The following is a 22,101-nucleotide window of genomic DNA, read 5'->3' on the forward strand; positions in this document are numbered from 1 at the left end:
AATATTGTTTGGAAACAGTTTTGCAAACTGTTTCCAAACAGTTGGGAAACTGTTTCCAGACTGTTTGCAAACTGTTTGGAAAGAGTTGGGAAAGATTGTTTCCAAATAATGTTTCTTAGTGTGGACAGGCCTTTAGAAAAGTAATGGGGCCAGATGGTGTATCAGGCTGGGTGTTAAAAGAATGTAAAGAGCAATTACTGGGATCCAATTTGGGAAATAATTAAAAGTTCAATAAATGAAGGGAAAGTTCTATTAGATTGGAAGAGAGCCAACGTAATACCGATATTTAAAGGAGGAAAGGCAACTAGACCACTAAACTACAGACCTGTGTCACTTACAAATGTTCTGGGGAAATTGTGTGAAATAATTATCAAAGAAAAATTGGTTAAATATGTAGAAGAGGAACAAGTCGTATCGAACAGACAATTTGGGTTCAGGACAGGGAGGTCATGTGTATCAAACTTATCAAGCTTTTACTCAAGAGTTATTGCAGGACTGGAAAACAGAGACAGATGGGTGGACACAGTATACCTGGATATAAAAAAGGCTTTTGATAAAGTTCCTCATGGAAAACTACTCTGGAAACTAGAGAACATAGGATAACTGCGAGGAACTTTGCTAGAATGGACAAGAGATTATTTGAAGGATAGGGAGATGAGAACTGTGATCAGAGATACATACTCATCTTGGGTTAAAGTAACAAGCAGAGTGCCACAAGGGTCAGTGTTAGCTCCCATTATGTTTCAGATTTATGTAAATGACATTCACATTGATGTAATCAGTTGTATTAATTTATTTGCTGATGATGTGAAGCTGCTAAGAGTAATCAAAACCAGGGAGGATTGTCTGCTGTTATAGGAAGATATAAACAAGATCTATGAATGGAGTAGGAAGTGGAAATTGGAGTTTAATGTCAAGAAATGTCACATAATGGACCTAGGAAAGAGCAAATGGAACTATTTAATGGTATGGAACTATTTAATGGGAGAGGATCAAATAATGCAGACTAAAGAGGAAAAAGATCTGGGAGTGATTGTGCAGGAAAATCTGAGCCCCAAAATGCACATAAGCAAAATATTTGGATTAGCTATAATATAAAATGTTGACTACCATAAAAGTGGCATTTCAGTACATGGAGAAAGATATGATGAAAAAAATCATCACAAGCATGATACACCCAAGGCTGGAATATGCAGCAGTGGTGCAGTCTCCAAGCACTAAAAAGGATATAAGAAGATTAGAAAGGATATAGAAGATTGCTACAAAGATGGTGCTGGAACTAAAGGACCTAACATATGAAGAATGACTGAAGGAAATGATACTATCAACCTTGCAAGATAGAAGAGAATGAGGAGACCTAATAACAATGTACAAGATATTGAATGGCATTGAAAAGATAGACAAGGAAGACCTGGTGCTGGTGACAGAAGAGGATGGAAGGACAAGAGGACATGTAAAGATCAGGATGAGGCAGTGTGTGAAGGATATTAGAAAACACAGAACGGTGAAGTGGTATGCATTGAATAATGAAGTTGTTACAGCACATAATATGCATAACTTTAAGGAAAAATGAGATAAATGGAGACATGGAGAGAGGACACTATGAGTCCCTCTTGAATCCTGTACAATACAACTAGGTAAATACACAGGAAAATGTGAACCCTGAAAAACACATAAGTAAGATATTTGGATTAGCATATAAAATGTTGACTAATATTAGAATGGCATTTCAATTCATGGACAAAGATATGATGAAAAAATTTATTACGTGAATGATACATCCAAAGCTGGAATATGCAGCAGTGGTGTGGTCACTGAGCTCTAGAAAAGGATATAAGAAGATTAGAACGGATCCAGAAGACAGCTACAAAGATGGTGCTGGAACTAAAGGACCTAACATATGAAGAAAGGCTGAAGGAAATGGGACTGCCAACCTTACAAGATAGAAGAGAATGAGGAGAGCTAATAACAATGTATAAAGTAGTAAATGGCATTGGTAAAATAGACAAGGAAGACCTGTTGCTGGTGACAGAAGCTAGAAGGACAAGAGGACATGTAAAGAATATTAAGATGAGACAGTGTGTGAAGGATATTGGAAAATACAGTTTTCCACATAGAACAGTGAAGTGGAATGCATTGAGTGATGAAGTTTTTACAGCACACAGTGTGCATATTTTTTAAAGAAAAATTGGATAAATGAAGACCTGGAGACAGACCACAATGAGCCCCGCTCAAAGCCTGTACAATACAACTTGGTAAATACAACTAGGTAAATACACACAGACATTTTCAAAATACATACTAAGAAATAAAGAAAAAAAAAACCATTTCAGGTACTGGCTTGATCTAGGAGAAGACGACATGATATGGAATATTTCTGACACTGGCTGGGCAAAGGCAGCTTGGAGCAGCTTATATACTCCTTTGATGGCTGGAGCAACATCATTTATTCATCAGGTTAACACACAGGCATAGATTTGGTTCTTTGGTGAAGACGAAGAATTTCTTCCCAAAATCTCAGAGTTTGTGCTTGATATACATTTATACAGGGTGTATCATGTATTTCTTGCTAGAAGTTAAAGTACATTATTAGTTGAAAATGTTCAAGGCACATGCATTTTGAAGCATTATTAATCATATTTTGAAATTCATCAGTGGGCTATAAATAGAAATAAAACCTGGGATAGGCAGATAACCATGGCAGAGAATTAAGCATCACATTGCTTCAAATAACTGCACAATACAATTTAAATGTATTCACTGTCACTCCCTCTGTGAAAACCTATATGTGACTAAATAGCTATCACCTGCTTTTCTCCTAGCCTTGCTCTTCCCCATACGTTGCCTGAGCAGACAATGCATGGTGCCACGCAGCACAGTATTTGATTTGTCATTTATTATATCCATACCATCATTGTGCTATGTATACTAATAAATTACTTTAAGTTGTCACCAATCATCATATTGTGATATACTGTACATCTCCAAAGCTTGTAGAAATCATGACTGAATAATTCACTGTTTCACTAATGGACATCCTGATCTATAGTTATATTCCACCATGATTATTTGCCTAGCCAGCTGATGTGTCTGTTGTCCAGCCACATTTGAATTTCATACTCGGGCTTAACAAGTCCTCAAGATGGATGTCAGATTAACCTCTACTTTCACCTCTATCATTATCTGCACAGGCTTGTGTTACACCCTGTATACAGCAAATAATGTCATAATGTTTATATGAATTATGTTTTTTCTCCAGTAATCAGTTGTCACTAATTTATAAACTTCAGCAACATTAAAATATTGTGTGTGTGTGTGTGTGTGTGTGTGTGTGTGTGTGTGTGTGTGTGTGTGTGTGTGTGTGTAATTCACTGTTTGTTTGTTTGATCTGCTGCAGTCTCTGAGCTCAGAGCTCATTATTTCCGATCTTCGGATAGGCCTGAGACCAGGCACACACCACACACTGGGACAACAAGGTCACAACTCCTCGATTTACATACCTACTCATTGCTAGGTGAACAGGGGCTACACGTAAAAGGAGACACACCTAAATATCTCCACCCGGCCGGGGAATCGAACCCCAGTCCTCTGGTGTATTTACCTAATTGTATTTACCTAATTGTAACATACGGGAAAAGAGCTATGCTCGTGTTGTCCCGTCTCCATATCTATTAATGTCCAGCTTTTTCTTAAAATCATGAATATTCCTTGCGTTGACCACTTCCACGTCTAAACTATTCCATGCTTCCACCCTTCTATGAGGAAGCTATATTTTTCATCTCTCCTATAAGTGGCCATTTTAGTTTTTCCCATGCCCTCTCGACATTCTTCCATTCCACATACACAGATCTTCCCTATCCATTTTTCCATGCCAATCATCACTCTGTATATTGCTATCAGGTCTCCCCTTTCTCTTCTGTTTTCCAGGGTTGGAAGTTGCATTCTTTTCAGTCTGTCTTCATAAGTCAAATCTCTTAAGTCAGGCACCATTTTCGTTGCAGCCCTCTGTACTTTCTCTAGTTTCCTTATGTGTTTCTTTAAGTTCAGCCCACTGTATTGTTGCATATTCAAGCCTCGGTCTTATCATTGCAGTAATTATTTTCTTCATCATTTCTTCATCTAGATATACGAACGCCACTCTTATGTTCCTCAATAAGTTCAATACTTCTCCAATTATTTTGTTTATATGTCTCTCTGGCGATAGGTCATTGGTAATTGTCACCCCAAGGTCTTTTCTTCATGACTGGTTTTATGTCTTCATTTCCTATCTTGTACATACTCCTGATTCTTCTTTCACTCTTGCCAAACTCTATTTTCTTGCATTTTGTCGTGTTGAACTCCATTTGCCATGTACAGCTCCATTTCCATATTCTGTCCAAGTCTTCCTGGAGTAGTTCGCAATCTTTGTCACATCTCACTTTTCTTAACAATTTTGCATCGTCTGCAAATAGGCTCACATAACTGGACACCCCATCCACCATGTCATTTATGTAGACTGCGAACATTACTGGTGCCAACACTGATCCTGTGGAACTCCACTCTCCACCAAGCCCCATTCTGATGTGTGTGTGTGTGTGTGTGTGTGTGTGTGTGTGTGTGTGTGTGTGTGTGTGTGTGTGTGTGTGTGTGTGCACACAAGTTGATGTGTTAATCTCATTGTTTAACCCCTCTCTCTCTCTCTCTCTCTCTCTCTCTCTCTCTCTCTCTCTCTCTCTCTCTCTCTCTCTCTCTCTCTCTCTCTCTCTCTCTCTCTCTCCTCTCTCTCTCTCTCTCTCTCTACTTTCACATTTAACTAAAATGGTACCAAAATGTCCAATCAGAGGCTGATTACACTACACATAGTGTATGCCACACTACTGCAAGCTGAGAATGCTTTCTTACAGATGCCTCGTTTTGATGCAAAGGAAACATTACGTGCTTTGTGTGAATACCCTGTGACAGTGTTATGTGCACCACCAACAGTCTATAGATCCTTAGTGCAGTGTGAGCTCTCCCGATTCCCCCTGAAGGCCCTGCGTCACTGTGTGAGTGCTGGTGAGCCTCTCAACCCAGAAGTGATGCATGCATGGACTAATAACACAGGTTGGTTTTTATTTCATTATATATATATATATATATATATATATATATATATATATATATATATATATATATATATATATATATATATATATATATATATATATATATATATATATATATATATATATATATATATATATATATATATATATATATATATATATATATATATATATATATATATATATATATATATATATATATATATATATATATATATATATATATATATATATATATATATATATATATATATATATATATATATATATATATATATATATATATATATATATTTTTTTTTTTTTTTTTATAAGATCTTTGAAAAAAGTATGTGACCTTAAGCTGTGGAACAAGAAATTTCCCAACTATCAGGCATGTAACATAAATTTCCAAACTATATTCCTGTGCCTTCTTTTCTTCTCTCTGTAACTTCATCTCAAGTTTCCTTTCTTACTGTTCTGCTGCTTTTGTAGGTCATCTTTGTTTTCCTAAGTTTATAAACAATGGCATTCCGTAGAGTTCTGTCAACTTAGAGTCGCTCCTATAACTCTCTCTCTCTCTCTCTCTCTCTCTCTCTCTCTCTCTCTCTCTCTCTCTCTCTCTCTCTCTCTCTCTCTCTCTCTCTCTCTCTCTCTCTCTCTCTCTCTCTCTCTCTCTCTCTCTCTCTCTCTCTCTCTCTCTCTCTTGTCACAAAGTTACATCTCTTGCTCTCTCCTCTTATTACTTTCTGTTCTTCTGATCTTTGTAATTGCATATTTCCCTCTCTGCAGCCCTGGTGCACAAAACTTTTATTTTCACCTCCCTTTTCTATCCATTTCCTTAATGTAAGAGTTAATCAGTAGTATTTTCATACCCTTTCCCATCTTTAATTCCCTTTATTGGTAAACTCTGGAACTCACCTATCTGCTTCTGTGTTTCCTCTTTACCTTTGACTTCAATTCTTTCAAGAGTTTCATAACATCTTTCCTCATAATTTTATATAATTCTTATTTTACTTCTCTTCAGGGACTGGCACCTTTTCAGACATCTTTTTTTTTTCTTTTTATCCATGGTAAAACATATACCCTAAATTTTCTCCAGTGGAAGTGCCATAGCTGCAGGACTTCACTTACTCCTGTCCATAAGGCTCATCCTTGCATCATCCACTGCAAATACTGAATACTTTTGTCCTTCATCATATTATAGAACACTATGTATGCCTTCGGTAATTGTCTCACCACAGAAAAAATAAATCCTCTTTATCAATAATTTATACCTTATTATTTGACATTTTTACTTCTACATAATACTCTTTAGGTCTTCAAATCTATGAGGGCTTTGGCCAGACTGAGACAACATTGCTGTGTGGGGTGCTCAAAGGCATGAAGCTGAAATTTGGCTCAATGGGCAAGTCTGCTCCTGGCTACAACCTTAAGGTATCCCTTTTATTTTGTTATACTTGTGTGGTCAGTATTTCCAAATACTTGCCAAGAATACTCATTACAGATTATAGCAATTAGGTGTCTATCAATATATCTCATAAAGCTGCTGTAGATTTTTTCTTATATATTGATAATTGTGGAGATCAAACTAGCCAGTTTTGTAAATATTCCTTACTTCTAGGTGCTGAATGAGCAACAGCAAGAGCTTCCACCATACCATGAAGGCAAGCTGGCAATAAGCCTTAAGCAGGGACATCCTTGTGGGCTATTTAAAGGTTTGTATTAGAAAATTCATTCTATGGCACCCATCCCCCTTCCCCCCCAACAAACATGCTAACAAACACACACACACACACACACACACACACACACACACACACACACACACACACACACACACACACACACACACACACACACACACACACACACACACATACACACAGAGTTTTTGTGGAGAGTTATAGGAGAGAGAGTCAGAAAGTGGTATGTGGAAAGAAGGAATACGGAGGAACCCCTAGAGGGAGCAGTGGGTGGACCGTAATGTATACTAATATAGATGGGATACTGTCAAGTAGATTGGAATTGCAAGACTATATGATAGTGGAGAAGCCTGATATCGTGTGTTTGACTGAGACAAAAATTGCATGAAAAAACAAAGATAAATTTGGATAATAAATATAATATATGGAGAAAGGATAGAGGAGGAGGAGTTATGATTATGACGAAGAAATAAATAAATGTGGATAAGGTTTGGTATGGGAAGAACAACGCAGAAGTGATAAGCATAAGGATAAAAAGTGATGGAAAAGAATTAATAATCATGGTGACCTATGTACCTCCTAAAACAAATTCTTGGACATTAAGGGAATACAACAATATGATCAAGGATACTTTACAGAGTTTGGAAAGTGTATTATCTGGAAAAGAAAGGTGATACTAGTAGGAGATTTTAATTGTAAGGAGGTGGATTGGGAAAATCTAGTAAGTGGTGTTGGAGAAGAAGCATGGGGAGAGATTTCTTAATCTAATGATGGAAAATATGATGGAACAGAGGGTGAAGGAAAATACTAGATATAGAGGAGATGATGAACCGGCTAGACTGGATTTGGTGTTAACAAGAGAAGTGTACCTATGTGGAGATATACAATACAAGTGTCCTTTGGGAAAGAGTGATCATGTGGTTATGGAAATGCAGATAGCAACAACACAGCGAAGGAAGGACGAGACATACAGGAGTGGTAGATTGAATTATAGAAAGATGGACACAGAAAGTTTGAAAAATTATTTCAGAAAATTAGATTGGGAGGAGATGTTACAAATCAGAGAAGTGCAAAAGAAATATGAGATTTTTATGAAATATTATAAAGAAGGAGTTATGAAATTTGTACCAAAGTATAAACCAAGAGAGGAAGGAAGAAAGGATTGGTTTAATGCAACTTGTGTTAAGGCTAAGGAAAAGAGATGTGGCTTGGAAAAGATGGAAAAGAGCAGGAATATACTAAATAAGGAGAATTATAGAGTGGCAAGAAATGAGTATGTGAGGGTAAGGAGGAGGAAGAAAGAAAATTTGAAAAGATATTGTAGACAAGAGTAAGGAACATCCAAAATTGTTTTACAGGTTCATAAATGGTAAACTTAAAAGAGAGAGTCCATTGAAAGATTAAAAGGAGAGCAAGGGATAGTAGATGACCCTAAGAATATAGCGGAATTGCTAAATAATAGGTTTCAGCAAGTATTTACTAAAGAAACAATGTTTGTAAAGCCTCAGAATGTACAAGGAAATGTGCACATGGATGACATTAAGATACCTAAAAGGAGTTATATAAAATGTTGGAGGAACTTAAAGATGATAAAGCGATGGGACCAGATGAAGTTTCAGGAAAATTATTGAAGGAGTGTAGAGAAGAATTGATTGATCCATTATATGATATTATAAGGTGCTCATTAGAAACAGGGAAGTACCAGTAGAGTGGAAGAGAGCTGAAGTGGTGCCCATTTATAAGGGAGGCAGTAAGGAAGAGCCTCTTAACTATAGACCTGTGTCTCTAACAAGTGTGGTCGGTAAGATTTGTGAGAGGGTGATAAAGAAATATTGGATACGGTTCCTGGAGGATCATAAGTTATTATCGGATCATCAATTTGGCTTCAGGAAAGGGAGGTCATGTGTAACAAATCTACTGAGCTTTTATTCAAGAGTGGTTGACAAAATACAGAGAGAGAGGGATGGATGGACTGTGTATATTTGGATTTAAAGAAAGCTTTTGACAAGGTACCTCACATGAGACTGTTATGGAAAGTAGAGATTTATGGAGGACTGAAAGGAAAAGTGTTAAAGTGGATGGAAAACTACTTGAGATGGAGGAGATGAGAACGGTAATAAGGGATGCAAAGTCGGACTGGTTGGTGGTGGAGAGTGGAGTCCCACAAGGCTCAGTGCTGGCACCAATACTTTTCCTGGTATATATAAATGACATGCCAGAGGAGTAAACAGTTATATTAATTTGTTTGCGGATGATGCGAAGTTGTGTAGGTGTGTGAAGAGTGAAGAAGATTGTGAAATTTTACAGGCAGATCTGGATAAGATTTGGGAGTGGAGCAAGAGGTGGCAAATGGAATTTAATCTGAGCAAAAGTCATGTGATGGAGATGGGAAGAGTGGAAGACGGCCAAGAGGGTCATATAAGATGGGTGAAGAAGTAGTGTTGAAAAAGGTGGAAAAGGAAAAGGATTTGGGAGTGATAATACAAGACCATGGGCAGTTTGAGGCTCATATTGATAAGATGTTTGGAGAAACATATAATTTGATAAAAATATTGGATTAGCCTTCCATTATATGGATAAAGATATGATGAAGAAATTAATTAGTATGGTAATTAGACCAAGATTGGAATATGCTGGAGTGGTTTGGTCCCCTTATAAAAAGAAGCATATAAGGAAGTTGGAGAGATTGCAGAGAATGGCAACAAAATGGTTCCGGAATTGGCAGAAATGACCTATGAGGAGAGATTAAAAGAAATGAATTTGCCTACCTTGGAACAAAGAAGAGAAAGAGGAGATTTAATACAGGTTTATAAACTGTTGAATGGACTGGATGAAGTGGATAATGAGCAAATGATGTTGAGAGAGGAAAACTTAAATAGAACTACAAGATCGCATAGTAAAAAGATAGCCAAGGAATATGCTTGAAGGATGTGAAAAATATAGTTTCCCACAAAGATGTGTGGAGGTGTGGAATGGTTTGAGTGAGGAGGTGGTGTCAGCGAGGAGTGTGCATAGTTTTAAAGGAAAGTTGGATGTGTGTAGATATGGAGACGGGCCACACAGTATGATACCCAGGCCCTGTAAAATTACAACTAGGTGAATACACACACACACACACACACACACACACACACACACACACACACACACACACACACACACACACACACACACACACACACATAGAATGGAAGAGAGCCAACGTTATACCAATATTTAAAGGATGAAAGGCAACTGAACCACTAAATTATAGATCAAATTCACTTACAAGTGTTTTGGGGAAGTTGTGTGAAATAATTATTTAAGAAAAATGGGTTAAATATCTAGAAGAGGAACAAGTCATATCGAACAGACAGTTTGGGGTTCAGGACAGGGTGGTCATGTGTATCAAACTTATTAAGCTTCTACTTAAGCACAGTTGTTAGTGGTGTACCACAGGGTTCATTGCTGGCACCAATTATGTTCCAAGTATACATTAATGATATACAAAAGGGTTTTAAGTAGCTACATAAATTTGTTTGCAGACGATGCAAAACTCTTGAGAGTGATAAGGAACAATGAGGACTGTATGGAATTGCAGAAAAATATTAAGAAGATCTGGGAATGGAGCCAAAAGTGGAAATTAGAATTTTGTAACAGGAAATGCCATGTGATGGAAATAGGTAAAAGTAATAGGAGACTTACTTGGGAATACAAAATGGGAGAAGAGGTCCAGAAAGACACATAAATGGGTTATTTGTTTCAATATACAAGACACTAACAATTATCAGGGTGGCATTCAGTTACGTGGATAAGAATATGATGAAAAAGATCATAACCATTATTATATGACCTAGACTAGACTAGTATATGCAGCAGTGGTGTGGTCACCAAACATGCAAAAGAACATCAAGAAACTAGAAAGAATCCAAAGGAAAGCCACAAAGATGGTGCCAGAAATAAAGGATCTTCCCTATGAAGAAAGACTAAAGGAAATAGAATTACCAACTTTGAAAGATAGACAGGAGAGAGGAGATCTGATAACGATGCACAAGATAGTGAACTGTATGGAGAAGACAGATAGAGACACACACACACACACACACACACACACACACACACACACACACACACACACACACACACACACACACACACAGGACATCGTCGATGGCGGAGGTGGTCGCTGAGCTCAGAGCAATCATCTATAATTCTACAGTTACCTAAGAGTAACCAAGGTGGGAAAGGAGCTGGTAATGTTTGTCCCGTCTCCATATAGTCATGTTAACTGTTGATTAGCAAAATAATGTCCAGTGAAGGTAAATATAAACTGTAGCCTGCGTTTGAGCCATCAGCTGGTTTGTTTACGTCTGCGCAACATGGCGGCCGTGAACTCGAAGAGAATCAGACTTCACAGGGTTTCAAGGAATAATGGAGAAGAGCGCTTATGTGAAGAAAATTCTGGAGTTAGAAGGTAAAATTGAAAAACTGTTTGAAAAGTATGAGGGCCTGGAAACGAGTTATGACAATGTAAAGAGAGACTGTGCCGATATGAAGAAGGAAAATGCAGCACTGAAAGAGGAAGTTAAGCTAATTAAAGTGAATTGCGAAAATGTGGAGAATCTCTAGGAAAAGTGATGGAGAAGCAGGCTGAATGGAAAAAAGTCAGGAAGTGGAAAGAAAGGAGGTAAATTACAAAGTTGCAAGTCTGGAAAAGGAAATCAAAGAGTCAGGGAGAAAACTTTGGGCCTTGCTGAAATTATAGATCAACAGATCATAGAAGAGAAGATAGCTGAGAAAGTGGTGAAGGTTATTAAGTCAAATGAGACATTGGTGAGAAACTGTAGACAAAAGAGATGTGTGGTGATATTTGGTGTGGAGGAGGATAAGACACCGAGTAAAATGGAGAGAGAAAAAACATAAAAAGGTGATAAATAATATCATTAATGTGGTGCAGGAGGAGGAAAAGACCTAGTACAAGAAATAGAGGACTTCCATAGAATTGGAAAGTTCACAAGAGAAGGTATGAGGCCAATAAGAATCAAACTTAAGTCACAAAAGGATGTAGATGAATTGGTGGAGAAGTCATGGAGGCTAGCCCAGCAGGAAACAACAAGGAAGATTTGGTTGAGAAGAGATCTCGGTGAAAAGGAAAGAGAAATGTTAAATGAGTTGAGAAAGGAGGCTTTGAAAAAAATGAAGAGAGGACAGAAGAGGAGAAGAAAGAGTTTTCTGGAGAATCTTGGATATGAGACTGAGGAAGTGGTTCATAACCCAGAAAAGTACAGCAAGAAAGGACTAAAGAAACTTACATATGAGCGAAATGTAATGTATTCCAACATAAATGGAGTGATATCGGGATTTTAGAACTCAACGATTACTTGAGGACAAGAACCCAGATATTGTGGGTCTTACTGAAACAAAACTGAGAGAGGAGAAGACCTGATGAAGGTTGGAGAAGGAAATATAATGTTTGGAAAAGAAATAGAGTAGGTAAGATGGGAGGAGGAGTGATGTTGCTGGTTAAAAAGATATAAAGGTGGATCAAGTGAAAAAGGTATGGGAAAGGCAGAAGTGCTAAAGATCAGAGCAGAAACTAATGAAGGAAAAAGAGGCACTACATAGTGGTGTACGTACCACCTAAGACAAATGCATGGTCAGTACAGGAATATGAAGAAATGATAAGTGATACAGGAACATGTCTGGAAGAAATGTTGGGTGGCTGTGAACGAACTATAATGATGGGAGATTTTAATTGTAAAGAGGTGTGTTGGGAGGACTGGTCAATGGAAGGATCAGAGACAACATGGGAAATACACTATTGACACTGGCAATGGAAAATGTGTTAACTCAGTGGGTCAAAGAAGATACTAGGTTTGGAGGAGAGGAGCATCGTCAAGACTGGACTTGGTCTTTAGTACAGAGCCAATGGTCATTGAGGAGATGAGGGTGGAGTGCCCTTTAGCAAAGAGTGATCATGCAGTTTTGGAGTTCAAGGTGATAGACGAAGAGAAATCTAGAAGAAATGAAGAATATAAAGTGGGAAGATGGAATTATGCCAAGACAGATTTTGGAAACCTAAAGAAATTCTTTCAAGAGACAAATTGGATGAAATTCAAGAGTGCTAAGGAGCAAATGAAAAGTGGAAGGAATTTATAAAAATATACAAAGAAGGTGAGAAAAATTTGTACCAATAAGACAACATAGAAGTTGGAAAGCAGGACTGGTTTAACGATAGATGTGAAAAGGCTAGAACAAGAAAAGAGGATGCATGGAAGAGGTGGAGAAGGAAAAGACGGATTAAGCAGTGGGAAAGTTACAAAAGAGCAAGAAATGAATATGTGTTGATTAGAAGAGAAGAAAGAAAGAAACAAGAAAAGGATATAATTGATAAATGTAAAGACCAACCAAGGCTTTTTACAGACATGTGAACAACAACATCAAAAATAGAAAGTATTGAAAGTTTAGAAGTAAATGGAGTATGCAGTGAAGATCCCAGGAAATGGCAGAGGCTATGAATGGATGCTTTCGGAAGGTATTCACAAAGGAGACTGCTTTTGACAAACCACTGGTAATGGAACAGAAAGGGATTATGAAGGAGTTTCAAGTAACTGTGGAGGAGATCAAGAACATGATGGGGAGTTTAGAAGTGAGAAAAGCTGTGGGACCTGATGGGGTATCAGGATGGATTTTAAGAGAATGCAGGAGCAATTGGCAGAAAAAGTTTGTGAAGTAATTGATGCCTCATTAAGGGAAGGTGTAGTGCCCCAAGACTGGAAAAGAGCTAACATTGTCCCAATCTATAAATCAGGTAACAAGAGACCCATTGAACTATAGACCAGTGTCACTTACAAGTGTGGTAGCTAAGATGTGTGAGAGGGTGGTGAAGAATAGATGGACAGACTTCTTGGAGAAAAATGACATACTTTGTGAGTGTCAATTTGGTTTTAGAAAAGGGCGTTCATGCACGACAAACCTGATATGTTACTATTCGAGGGTGATAGATGTAATACAGGAAAGAGATGGTTGGGCTGATGGAATATATCTGGATTTAAAAAAGGCCTTTGATAAGGTACCACACCAGAGACTGATCTGGAAACTTGAAATGGTAGGAGGAGTGCATGGCAGTTTACTAAAATGGATGGAAGACTTTTGGTAGGAAGAGAAATGAGAACAATAATTAAGGACAGACCATCAGAATGGGGATTGGTGGAGAGTGGAGTTCCACAGGGATCAGTGTTGGCACCAGTAATGTTCGCAGTCTACATAAATGACATGGTGGATGGGGTGTCCAGTTATGTGAGCCTATTTGCAGGCGATGCAAAATTGTTAAGAAAAGTGAGATGTGACAAAGATTGCGAACTACTCCAGGAAGACTTGGACAGAATATGGAAATGGAGCTGTACATGGCAAATGGAGTTCAACACGACAAAATGCAAGAAAATAGAGTTTGGCAAGAGTGAAAGAAGAATCAGGAGTATGTACAAGATAGGAAATGAAGACATAAAACCAGTCATGAAGAAAAAGACCTTGGGGTGACAATTACCAATGACCTATCGCCAGAGAGACATATAAACAAAATAATTGGAGAAGTATTGAACTTATTGAGGAACATAAGAGTGGCGTTCGTATATCTAGATGAAGAAATGATGAAGAAAATAATTACTGCAATGATAAGACCGAGGCTTGAATATGCAACAATACAGTGGGCTCGAACTTAAAGAAACACATAAGGAAACTAGAGAAAGTACAGAGGGCTGCAACAAAATGGTGCCTGACTTAAGAGATTTGACTTATGAAGACAGACTGAAAAGAATGCAACTTCCAACCCTGGAAAACAGAAGAAAGGGGAGACCTGATAGCAATATACAGAGTGATGATTGGCATGGAAAAAATGGATAGGGAAGATCTGTGTATGTGGAATGGAAGAATGTCGAGAGGGCATGGGAAAAAACTAAAATGGCCACTTATAGGAGAGATGTGAAAAATATAGCTTCCCTCATAGAAGGGTGGAAGCATGGAATAGTTTAGACGTGGAAGTGGTCAGCAAGGAATATTCATGATTTTAAGAAAAAGCTGGACATTAATAGATATGGAGCGGGACAACACGAGCATAGCTCTTTTCCGTATGTTACAATTAGGTAAATACAATTAGGTAAATACACACACACACACACACACACATTGTGCAAGAAAACAATGAGCTTTTATTCCATCTTTCAGATTTGTACTATGGTATTCATTCTGGTAGAAATAGCAGAATAATTACATTCACAAAATCCTTACAGCTTCTAAGTCAAACACTCAATTTCTTCTCCAAATATACAAGCGTGGCAAGAATTAGGATTATATTAATAATTTTTGCACAAAAACACTTATGTTCACTTTGTTACTATTCAGGATACCTTTATGATGAACAAAGGACCAGTGAGGCATTCAGAGATGGATACTACTTCACAGGTGACAGAGCTTACTACGATGATGATGGTTATTTTTGGTTTGTGGGCAGAGCAGATGATGTCATCATCTCTTCAGGGTAAGACATTGACTGGATTCTTATTAACAAATGATCAATTAACTGATAATCTGGTACCACAACAGCAATATTACACACCATCAAGTTCAGAGACTGAATTATGGTCAGCAAAGAAGTGCTTCAACTTTTCCTGCTTCTTTGAATCATACACAGCTGATGATCACACAAGTAATGAACAGAAACACTGTGCTACAGCTTTGTGCATCATTTTGTCTCTTTCATTGCAACTGATTTTTATTGGCATTTTTGCCAAGATTTTCATTTATTTTCTTTGAATTTGTAGTTAGTGTGAAATAAGGATCACAACTAAAAAATCAGAAGAAAACTAAAGTTCTGCTTAGAGATAGATACACACACACATACACACACCTGGAGGAGGGACAGGAAGAATAAAGGAGGAGGGGGAGTGCTAATAATGGTTCATGATAATATACGTGTGGAGGATGTGCAATATGTTGAGGACTAAGTGGCAGTAATGGGAGTAACAATCAGAACAGAAGATTTGAAGAAAAGAAAAATTATAGTTACATATGTTCCACCAAAGACTAATACATGGGGATCAGAAGAGCATAAAGATATGCAAAGAGAGATGATAAAGTGCCTAGATAATATGATAAGAAGAGATAGAAGAATATTCTTAGTTGGAGACTTTAACTGAAAAAAAAAAAAACTGGAGAGATGGAAGTAATGGATAATGCTGGGCAATGGAGCGAGAAAGTGTTACAGTTGACTATGGTTAATACAATGGACCAGTGGGTGGAGGAATCAACAAGGTACGGGGGGAAGAAGAAGCATCGTTGCTTGACCTAGTTTTCACAAAGAAACCAGAGTCCCCTCCAATCATACAATATCTTAGTCCAATGGGGAAAAGTGATCACGTGACATTAGAGATGCAAATGCAGGAGGAAGATGAAATAAGTTACAGAGAGGACTATAAAAGAGAGAGATTAAATTATGCAAGATTGAATTTAGAAAAATTAAGGATTTATTTTGCCGATATTGAGTGGAGTAATATTATGTGCAGAAAGACTGTACAAGAGAAATATGATATATTCTTACAGAAATACAATGAAGGAGTAAAAAGGTTTGTTCCTGTTTATAGAGTTCAGTAAAAAATACATGCTTGGTACAATGCTAGATGCATTCAAGCAAAAAAGGCAAAATATAAAGCATGGAAGAAACTCTCAAAACAGGGAAATGACTATAACAGACGGCAGTACAAAGATGCTAGAAATGAATATATTAGAGTAAGGAGAGAGGAAGAAAGTAAGTTTGAGAAAGATGTAGTGGATGAAAGCAAAGATGAACCCAAACTTTTCTGCAAGTTTATAAACAGCAAAACAAAGAATAAGGAAAAAATTGAAAAAAATAATTAGAGAAGGGAAGACATACCAAACAGAGAAGGAAATGTGTGAAATAATGAATGAGAGCTTCAGAACAGTACTGCAGAAGATGATTTCACAGAACCTAATAGGACATTGGATTGCCAAGGATTACAGGAGATTGCAGTCCACAAAGAGGATATTGGATGATTACTGGATAAGTTGGAAGTCAGAAAAGCAATGGGGCCAGATGGTGTATCAGGCTGGGTGTTAAAAGAATGTAAAGAGCAATTACTGGATCAATTTGGGAAACAATTAACAGTTCAATAAATGAAGGGAAAGTTCCACTAGAGTGGAAGAGAGCCAACGTAATACCGATATTTAAAGGAGGAAAAGCAACTAAACCAGTAAACTACAGACCAGTGTCACTTACAAGTGTCGTAGGGAAGTTATGTGAAATAATTATCAAAGAAAATTGGTTAAATTTCTAGAAGAGGAGCAAGTTATATTGAACAGACAATTTGGGTTCAGGACAGGGCGGTCATGTGTATCAAACTTATTTAGCTCCTAGTCGAGAGTTATTGCAAGACTTGAAAACAAAGATGGATGGGTAGACACAATATACCTAGACATTAAAAAGGCTTTTGATGAAGTCCCGCACGGAAGACTTCTTTGGAAACTAGAGTACATAGGAGGACTGCATGGAACCTTGCTCGAATGGACAAGAAATTATTTGAAGAATAGGGAAATGAGAACTGTGATCAGAGATACATACTCATCTTCGGGTAAAGTAACTAGCGGAGTGCCACATGGGTCAGTGTTAGCCCCCATTATGTTTCAAGTTTATGTAAACAACATTCACATTGGGATAAACAGTTATATAAATTTATTCACTGATGATGCAAAGTTGCTAAGAGTTATCAAAACCAGAGAGGACTGTTTGCTGTTGTAGGAAGATTTAAACAAGATCTATGAATGGAGTAGGAAGTGGAAATTGGAGTCTAATGCCAAGAAATGCCACATAATGGAACTAGGAAAGAGTAAGAGAAGACCAGTATGGAACTATTTGATGGGAGAGGAACAAATAATGAAGATTAAAGAGGAAAAAAAATCTTGGAGTGATCATATTTAGGGAGGCGGTGGCGTAGTGGATAAGGTGGTGAGCGTGGGATCGGACAGATGTCCATGTGTAGGTTTGAATCCCACCACGTACAGCCTTAAACACTTTGCCATTTGTCGAGTGGTTTAAAGTTACCTACATGTCACCATGATACCCAGGTTCTAGGTGGTTACACCCAAGATGAGCTTCGGGGTGATATGGGCCCTAATATGGGTACCACTATAAATAAAATTGCCTGCGCCACTAATGGAGAGAAGCTGAACAGCGCTTCCCATACACTCTTCAAGTGTGCGTACAGGCGGTATAGGTTTCAACGTAAAAAAGAAAAAAAATACAAGAAAATGTGAGTCCTCATAAAAACATAAGCAAGATATTTGGACTATCATATAAGATGTTGACTAATATAAGAGTGGCATTTCATTACATGGATAAAGATATGATGAATATGCTGGAATATGCAGCAGTGGTATGGTCTCCGAGCTCTAAAAAGGGTATAAGAAAACTGGAAAGGATACAGAAGATTGCTACAAAGATGGTGCCGAAATTAAAGGACCTCACATATGAAGAATGACTGAAGGAAATGGGACTGCCAACCTTACAAGATAGAAGAGAACGCAGGGACCTAATAACAATGTATAAGATAGTAAATGATATTGAAAAGATAGCAAAGAAGACCTGATGCTGTTGACGGAAGAGGATGGAAGGACAAGAGGACATGAAAAGATTAGGATGAGGCAGTGTGTGAAGGATATTAGAAAATACAGTTTTCCACACAGAACGGTGGAAAAATGGAATGCATTGGATAATGGAATTGTCACAGCACATAGTGTGCATAACTTTAAAGAAAACTAGAGAAATGGAGATATGGAGACAGGTCACCATGAGCCCCGTTCGAATTCTGTACAATACAACTAGGTAAATACACACACACACACACACACACACACACACACACACACACACACACACACACACACACACACACCACGTAATGTAGTGTAGGTCTGGGTTCAAATCCCGGAAAGCGGTGAGGCAAATGAGCAAGCCTCTTATTGTGTAGCCCCTGTTCACCTAGCAGTAAATAGGTACAGGATGTAACTCACGTGGTTGTGGCCTCACTTTCCCGGTGTGTGAAGTGTGTTGTGGTCTCAGTCCTACCCGAAGATTGGTCTATGAGCTCTGAGCTCGCTCTGTAATGGGAAAAGACTGGGTGACCAGCAGACGATCGTGGTGGTGAATTACACACATTGAGTAATGAAGTTGTTACTGCACATAATGTGCATAACTTAAAGAAAAATTGGATAAATGGAGATATGGAGACAGGACACTATGAGCTAAATCCTGTACAATACAACTAGGTAAATATAACTAGGTAAATACACACACACACACACTTAAAAGAGGGCATCTTGAATAGAATGGTGGTTGTAGTATGGTGCAAAATTGCTCTCATCATGGAAATTATTTCTGAGTTTACTAGCTTCATTAATCTCTTAACATATTTCATATATGGAGGAATAGTAGATTATCAGTATGAATCCATACAGATGTTGAGAATAGGGAAAATTTGTTATGAACCTCATTGTTAGGACTTTACATTCCTACATAAGATTGTGTTTTGATGCTCTGTTATCACACCTTACTCTTGTTTTTTCTCTATTCCTATACTAACAAAGTAATAGTGTTTTGCCTCTAACTTCATACATAAAATGTAAGATTTAAAACAGTGAAGGAACTTTTAAACTTATAAATGAGTATATTTTAGTGGCCTTTTATCATGCATTACTGTTTTTTTTTTTTTTTTTTTTATCCTTGTATATTACACAGTCAATGTAGCAATCATTTATTGTCAGTATACATAAACTCCATACAATAATGTGTAAGAAATACATGCCAAGTGAAATTTTGTATTGTCATTAGGGCAATGCTCAGAGATATAGCACACAGCCAGGGAGTAAATCGGTTCCTCAACCACAGGGAACTTCGTAGTGTGTTCTCAGTCAATTTGATAAGTTGCTTTGAATTACTCTCCTCTTTAAGAATACATTTTAGCAAACATTTTTGTTGAATAGTTTTGATATGAAGACTGTATCCTAAACACAGATTAATAACATGAGATAACATAGTATTGCACACATAAGCAAAATAAGACTGCAGCAGACAGGCAAAGTGTGGTCTCCATTTTTTTTAGTGGATCAATATCAAGTTCCCAGCAATGGACATTTTACATCACTGCCGTAGATATTAATTTTAGATACAGGATTGGACCTTTTGAAGTAGAGTCCTGTCTTCTAGAACACCCAGCAGTGGCTGAGTCAGCTGTGGTCTCTTCTCCTGATGAGCTACGTGGGGAAGTAGTGAAAGCATTTGTAGTGTTGGCAGAAAATTTCAAACATCATCAAGTAGAAGCCCTGATTGCTGATCTGCAGAATTATGTTAAGACTGCCACTGCGCCTTACAAATATCCAAGAAAGGTAATGAAATCGTCTTCTTGAGATAAGGTAGTAATTTTAATTTCTGTTCATGTCATTTATATCTCTTGCAAAGATTGAAAATACATTTTTGTAATGCTGCACCAAGACCCAGGAACATGAAACAGCAGGACTGGTAGTGAGGTGCTGTGCCCTGAGGTCCAGCCAGTCTTTGACCTTTTAGCCTAGTAGATCTACGTTTTCAAATAAACAAAAAGTATAAAGAATGTAATTCAAACATTAGTTTTATTTGCAGATTGAGTTTGTTGATTCCCTTCCTAAGACTGTGAGTGGCAAAATACGAAGAATTGAGCTGCGGGCCAAGGAATGGGGTAACAAAGCTTTCCATTATGTATTCATGATTATATGTCTTCAGTGATTACAAAACACTTGCATTATGCTATCTTATATTGCTACTATTAGATTCTCTCAGGATAAATTATTTCTTTATCACGTTTTTCTTTCTACTATATCATTCTCAGTAAGAGAATACATTGAAATTAGTGTCTAGGTTTTTAAGTACCAATATATTAGGAATTGACCATCTTTCTATATATACATTTTTAGAGACAACTATGAGGGTCATTCCAAAAATTTTTTTTATTCTACCCCGAGGGATCCAAGAGGATTACAAATTGCAATGTTATGATGACTGAATATTTGCACTCATGACGTGAAAGTTTTATCTCCCTGTTGAAGATATTGATGGTGTGACACTCTAAGAAAGCAACTCCTGTCATGGAAGTTTGTCAGAAACAGAGATGCATCATTGAATTCCTCCATGCAGAAGAAATTGAATCGATCAACATTCAACGGCGCCTGATGAACATTTATGGAGCTGATGCAGTTGATGTCGTTGATTTCAGAGATGTGAGTGACAAAGCATGCTCTGAACACCTATGCACAGCCACCACCTCGAAAAACGAAGTGCACTTCGATCAACTCATCCACGCTATTTGGTGAATTAAACGTGTGCAGAGTTGAATGTGAGTGTCAGTGCATTAGAAGCGATGTTGTCATTCTGTTTGCACCATGGCAGTGCCAGGCCATACACAAGTTTAAAGACTATGGAAAGTGTGGCAAAATTCGGCTGGATGGTGCTCTCTCACATACCGTATAGTTCCGACCTGGCATCATCAGACTTCCACTTGTTTAGGTCCGGATTATGTGGACAGCATTTCTCTGACAACAATGCCGTCATCACTGCCGTGAAAAAATGGATCCCCTCGACAGGCCCTGACTTTGACGATCAAGGCATCAAAGCTCTTGTTCATCGCTGGCGAAAGTGCATTGAGAATGGTTTTAATGATGCCACTCCCCATCTTTGTAACTCTTCAGATTTTTAAGTGAAAAAATAGAAGGCATTACTTTTGGAATGACCTTTGTACATAGTACTCTATAGTCTTAACTTACCTGTTGGCTTTCCTTCTGGTAAAATGTTTCTCCCTTATAGCTGGTCAGTCAGAACCCAGTGGTGGCAGTAGCAGTGGCAGTGGCAGCATCAGCAGCAGCAGCAGCAGCCGCCATGGTGGTTAAAACTGAAATACTGAAAACAAGTAACAAATGACCAAACAGTACAGGCAACCCCCGCTTAACGAAGGGGTTACGTTCCTAAAAAAAACCTTCGTTAAGCGAACTGATTATAACAAGTTTAACCCCTGACTTGAACTTCCATTGAGAGTAAACAAAGCGAGAGTGCATCGAAGTACAGTGAAAGGTTTAATGAAAGTAAAAATTATGAAGTTAAACATTTAGGCAGTTTAATTTAAGTCAATATAATGTACACTAATGTATGTATGTACGTAACTTTATAATGTTGATGATCTTAAATTTATGAAGGGAGGGAGAGTGAAACGGAAAAGACACTAACCGGCAACCTGTGGAATGTGAACAAAGGGCGGATC

At 37.7% G+C, this 22,101-nt stretch overlaps 1 protein-coding gene across 3 annotated transcripts in view; it reads left to right on the forward strand.

Moving 5' to 3' along the window:
- Positions 1–21,896, forward strand: part of LOC123506247 (acyl-coenzyme A synthetase ACSM3, mitochondrial-like) — a 33,380-nt gene extending 11,484 nt beyond the window's left edge. For all 3 annotated transcript variants that reach the window (XM_045258180.1, XM_045258179.1, XM_045258181.1), the window contains 8 exons: positions 2,334–2,457; positions 4,884–5,082; positions 6,382–6,500; positions 6,688–6,781; positions 15,149–15,284; positions 19,981–20,200; positions 20,454–20,529; positions 21,651–21,896. In XM_045258180.1, coding sequence (XP_045114115.1) covers positions 2,334–2,457; positions 4,884–5,082; positions 6,382–6,500; positions 6,688–6,781; positions 15,149–15,284; positions 19,981–20,200; positions 20,454–20,529; positions 21,651–21,733 — 1,051 coding nt within the window. In that variant the 3' untranslated portion in view covers positions 21,734–21,896. The remainder of the gene's footprint in view (positions 1–2,333; positions 2,458–4,883; positions 5,083–6,381; positions 6,501–6,687; positions 6,782–15,148; positions 15,285–19,980; positions 20,201–20,453; positions 20,530–21,650) is intronic.
- Positions 21,897–22,101: the final 205 nt, after the last annotated feature.

The sequence above is a fragment of the Portunus trituberculatus genome, chromosome 19, assembly GCF_017591435.1.
Source record: "Portunus trituberculatus isolate SZX2019 chromosome 19, ASM1759143v1, whole genome shotgun sequence".
NCBI lineage: Eukaryota > Metazoa > Arthropoda > Malacostraca > Decapoda > Portunidae > Portunus > Portunus trituberculatus.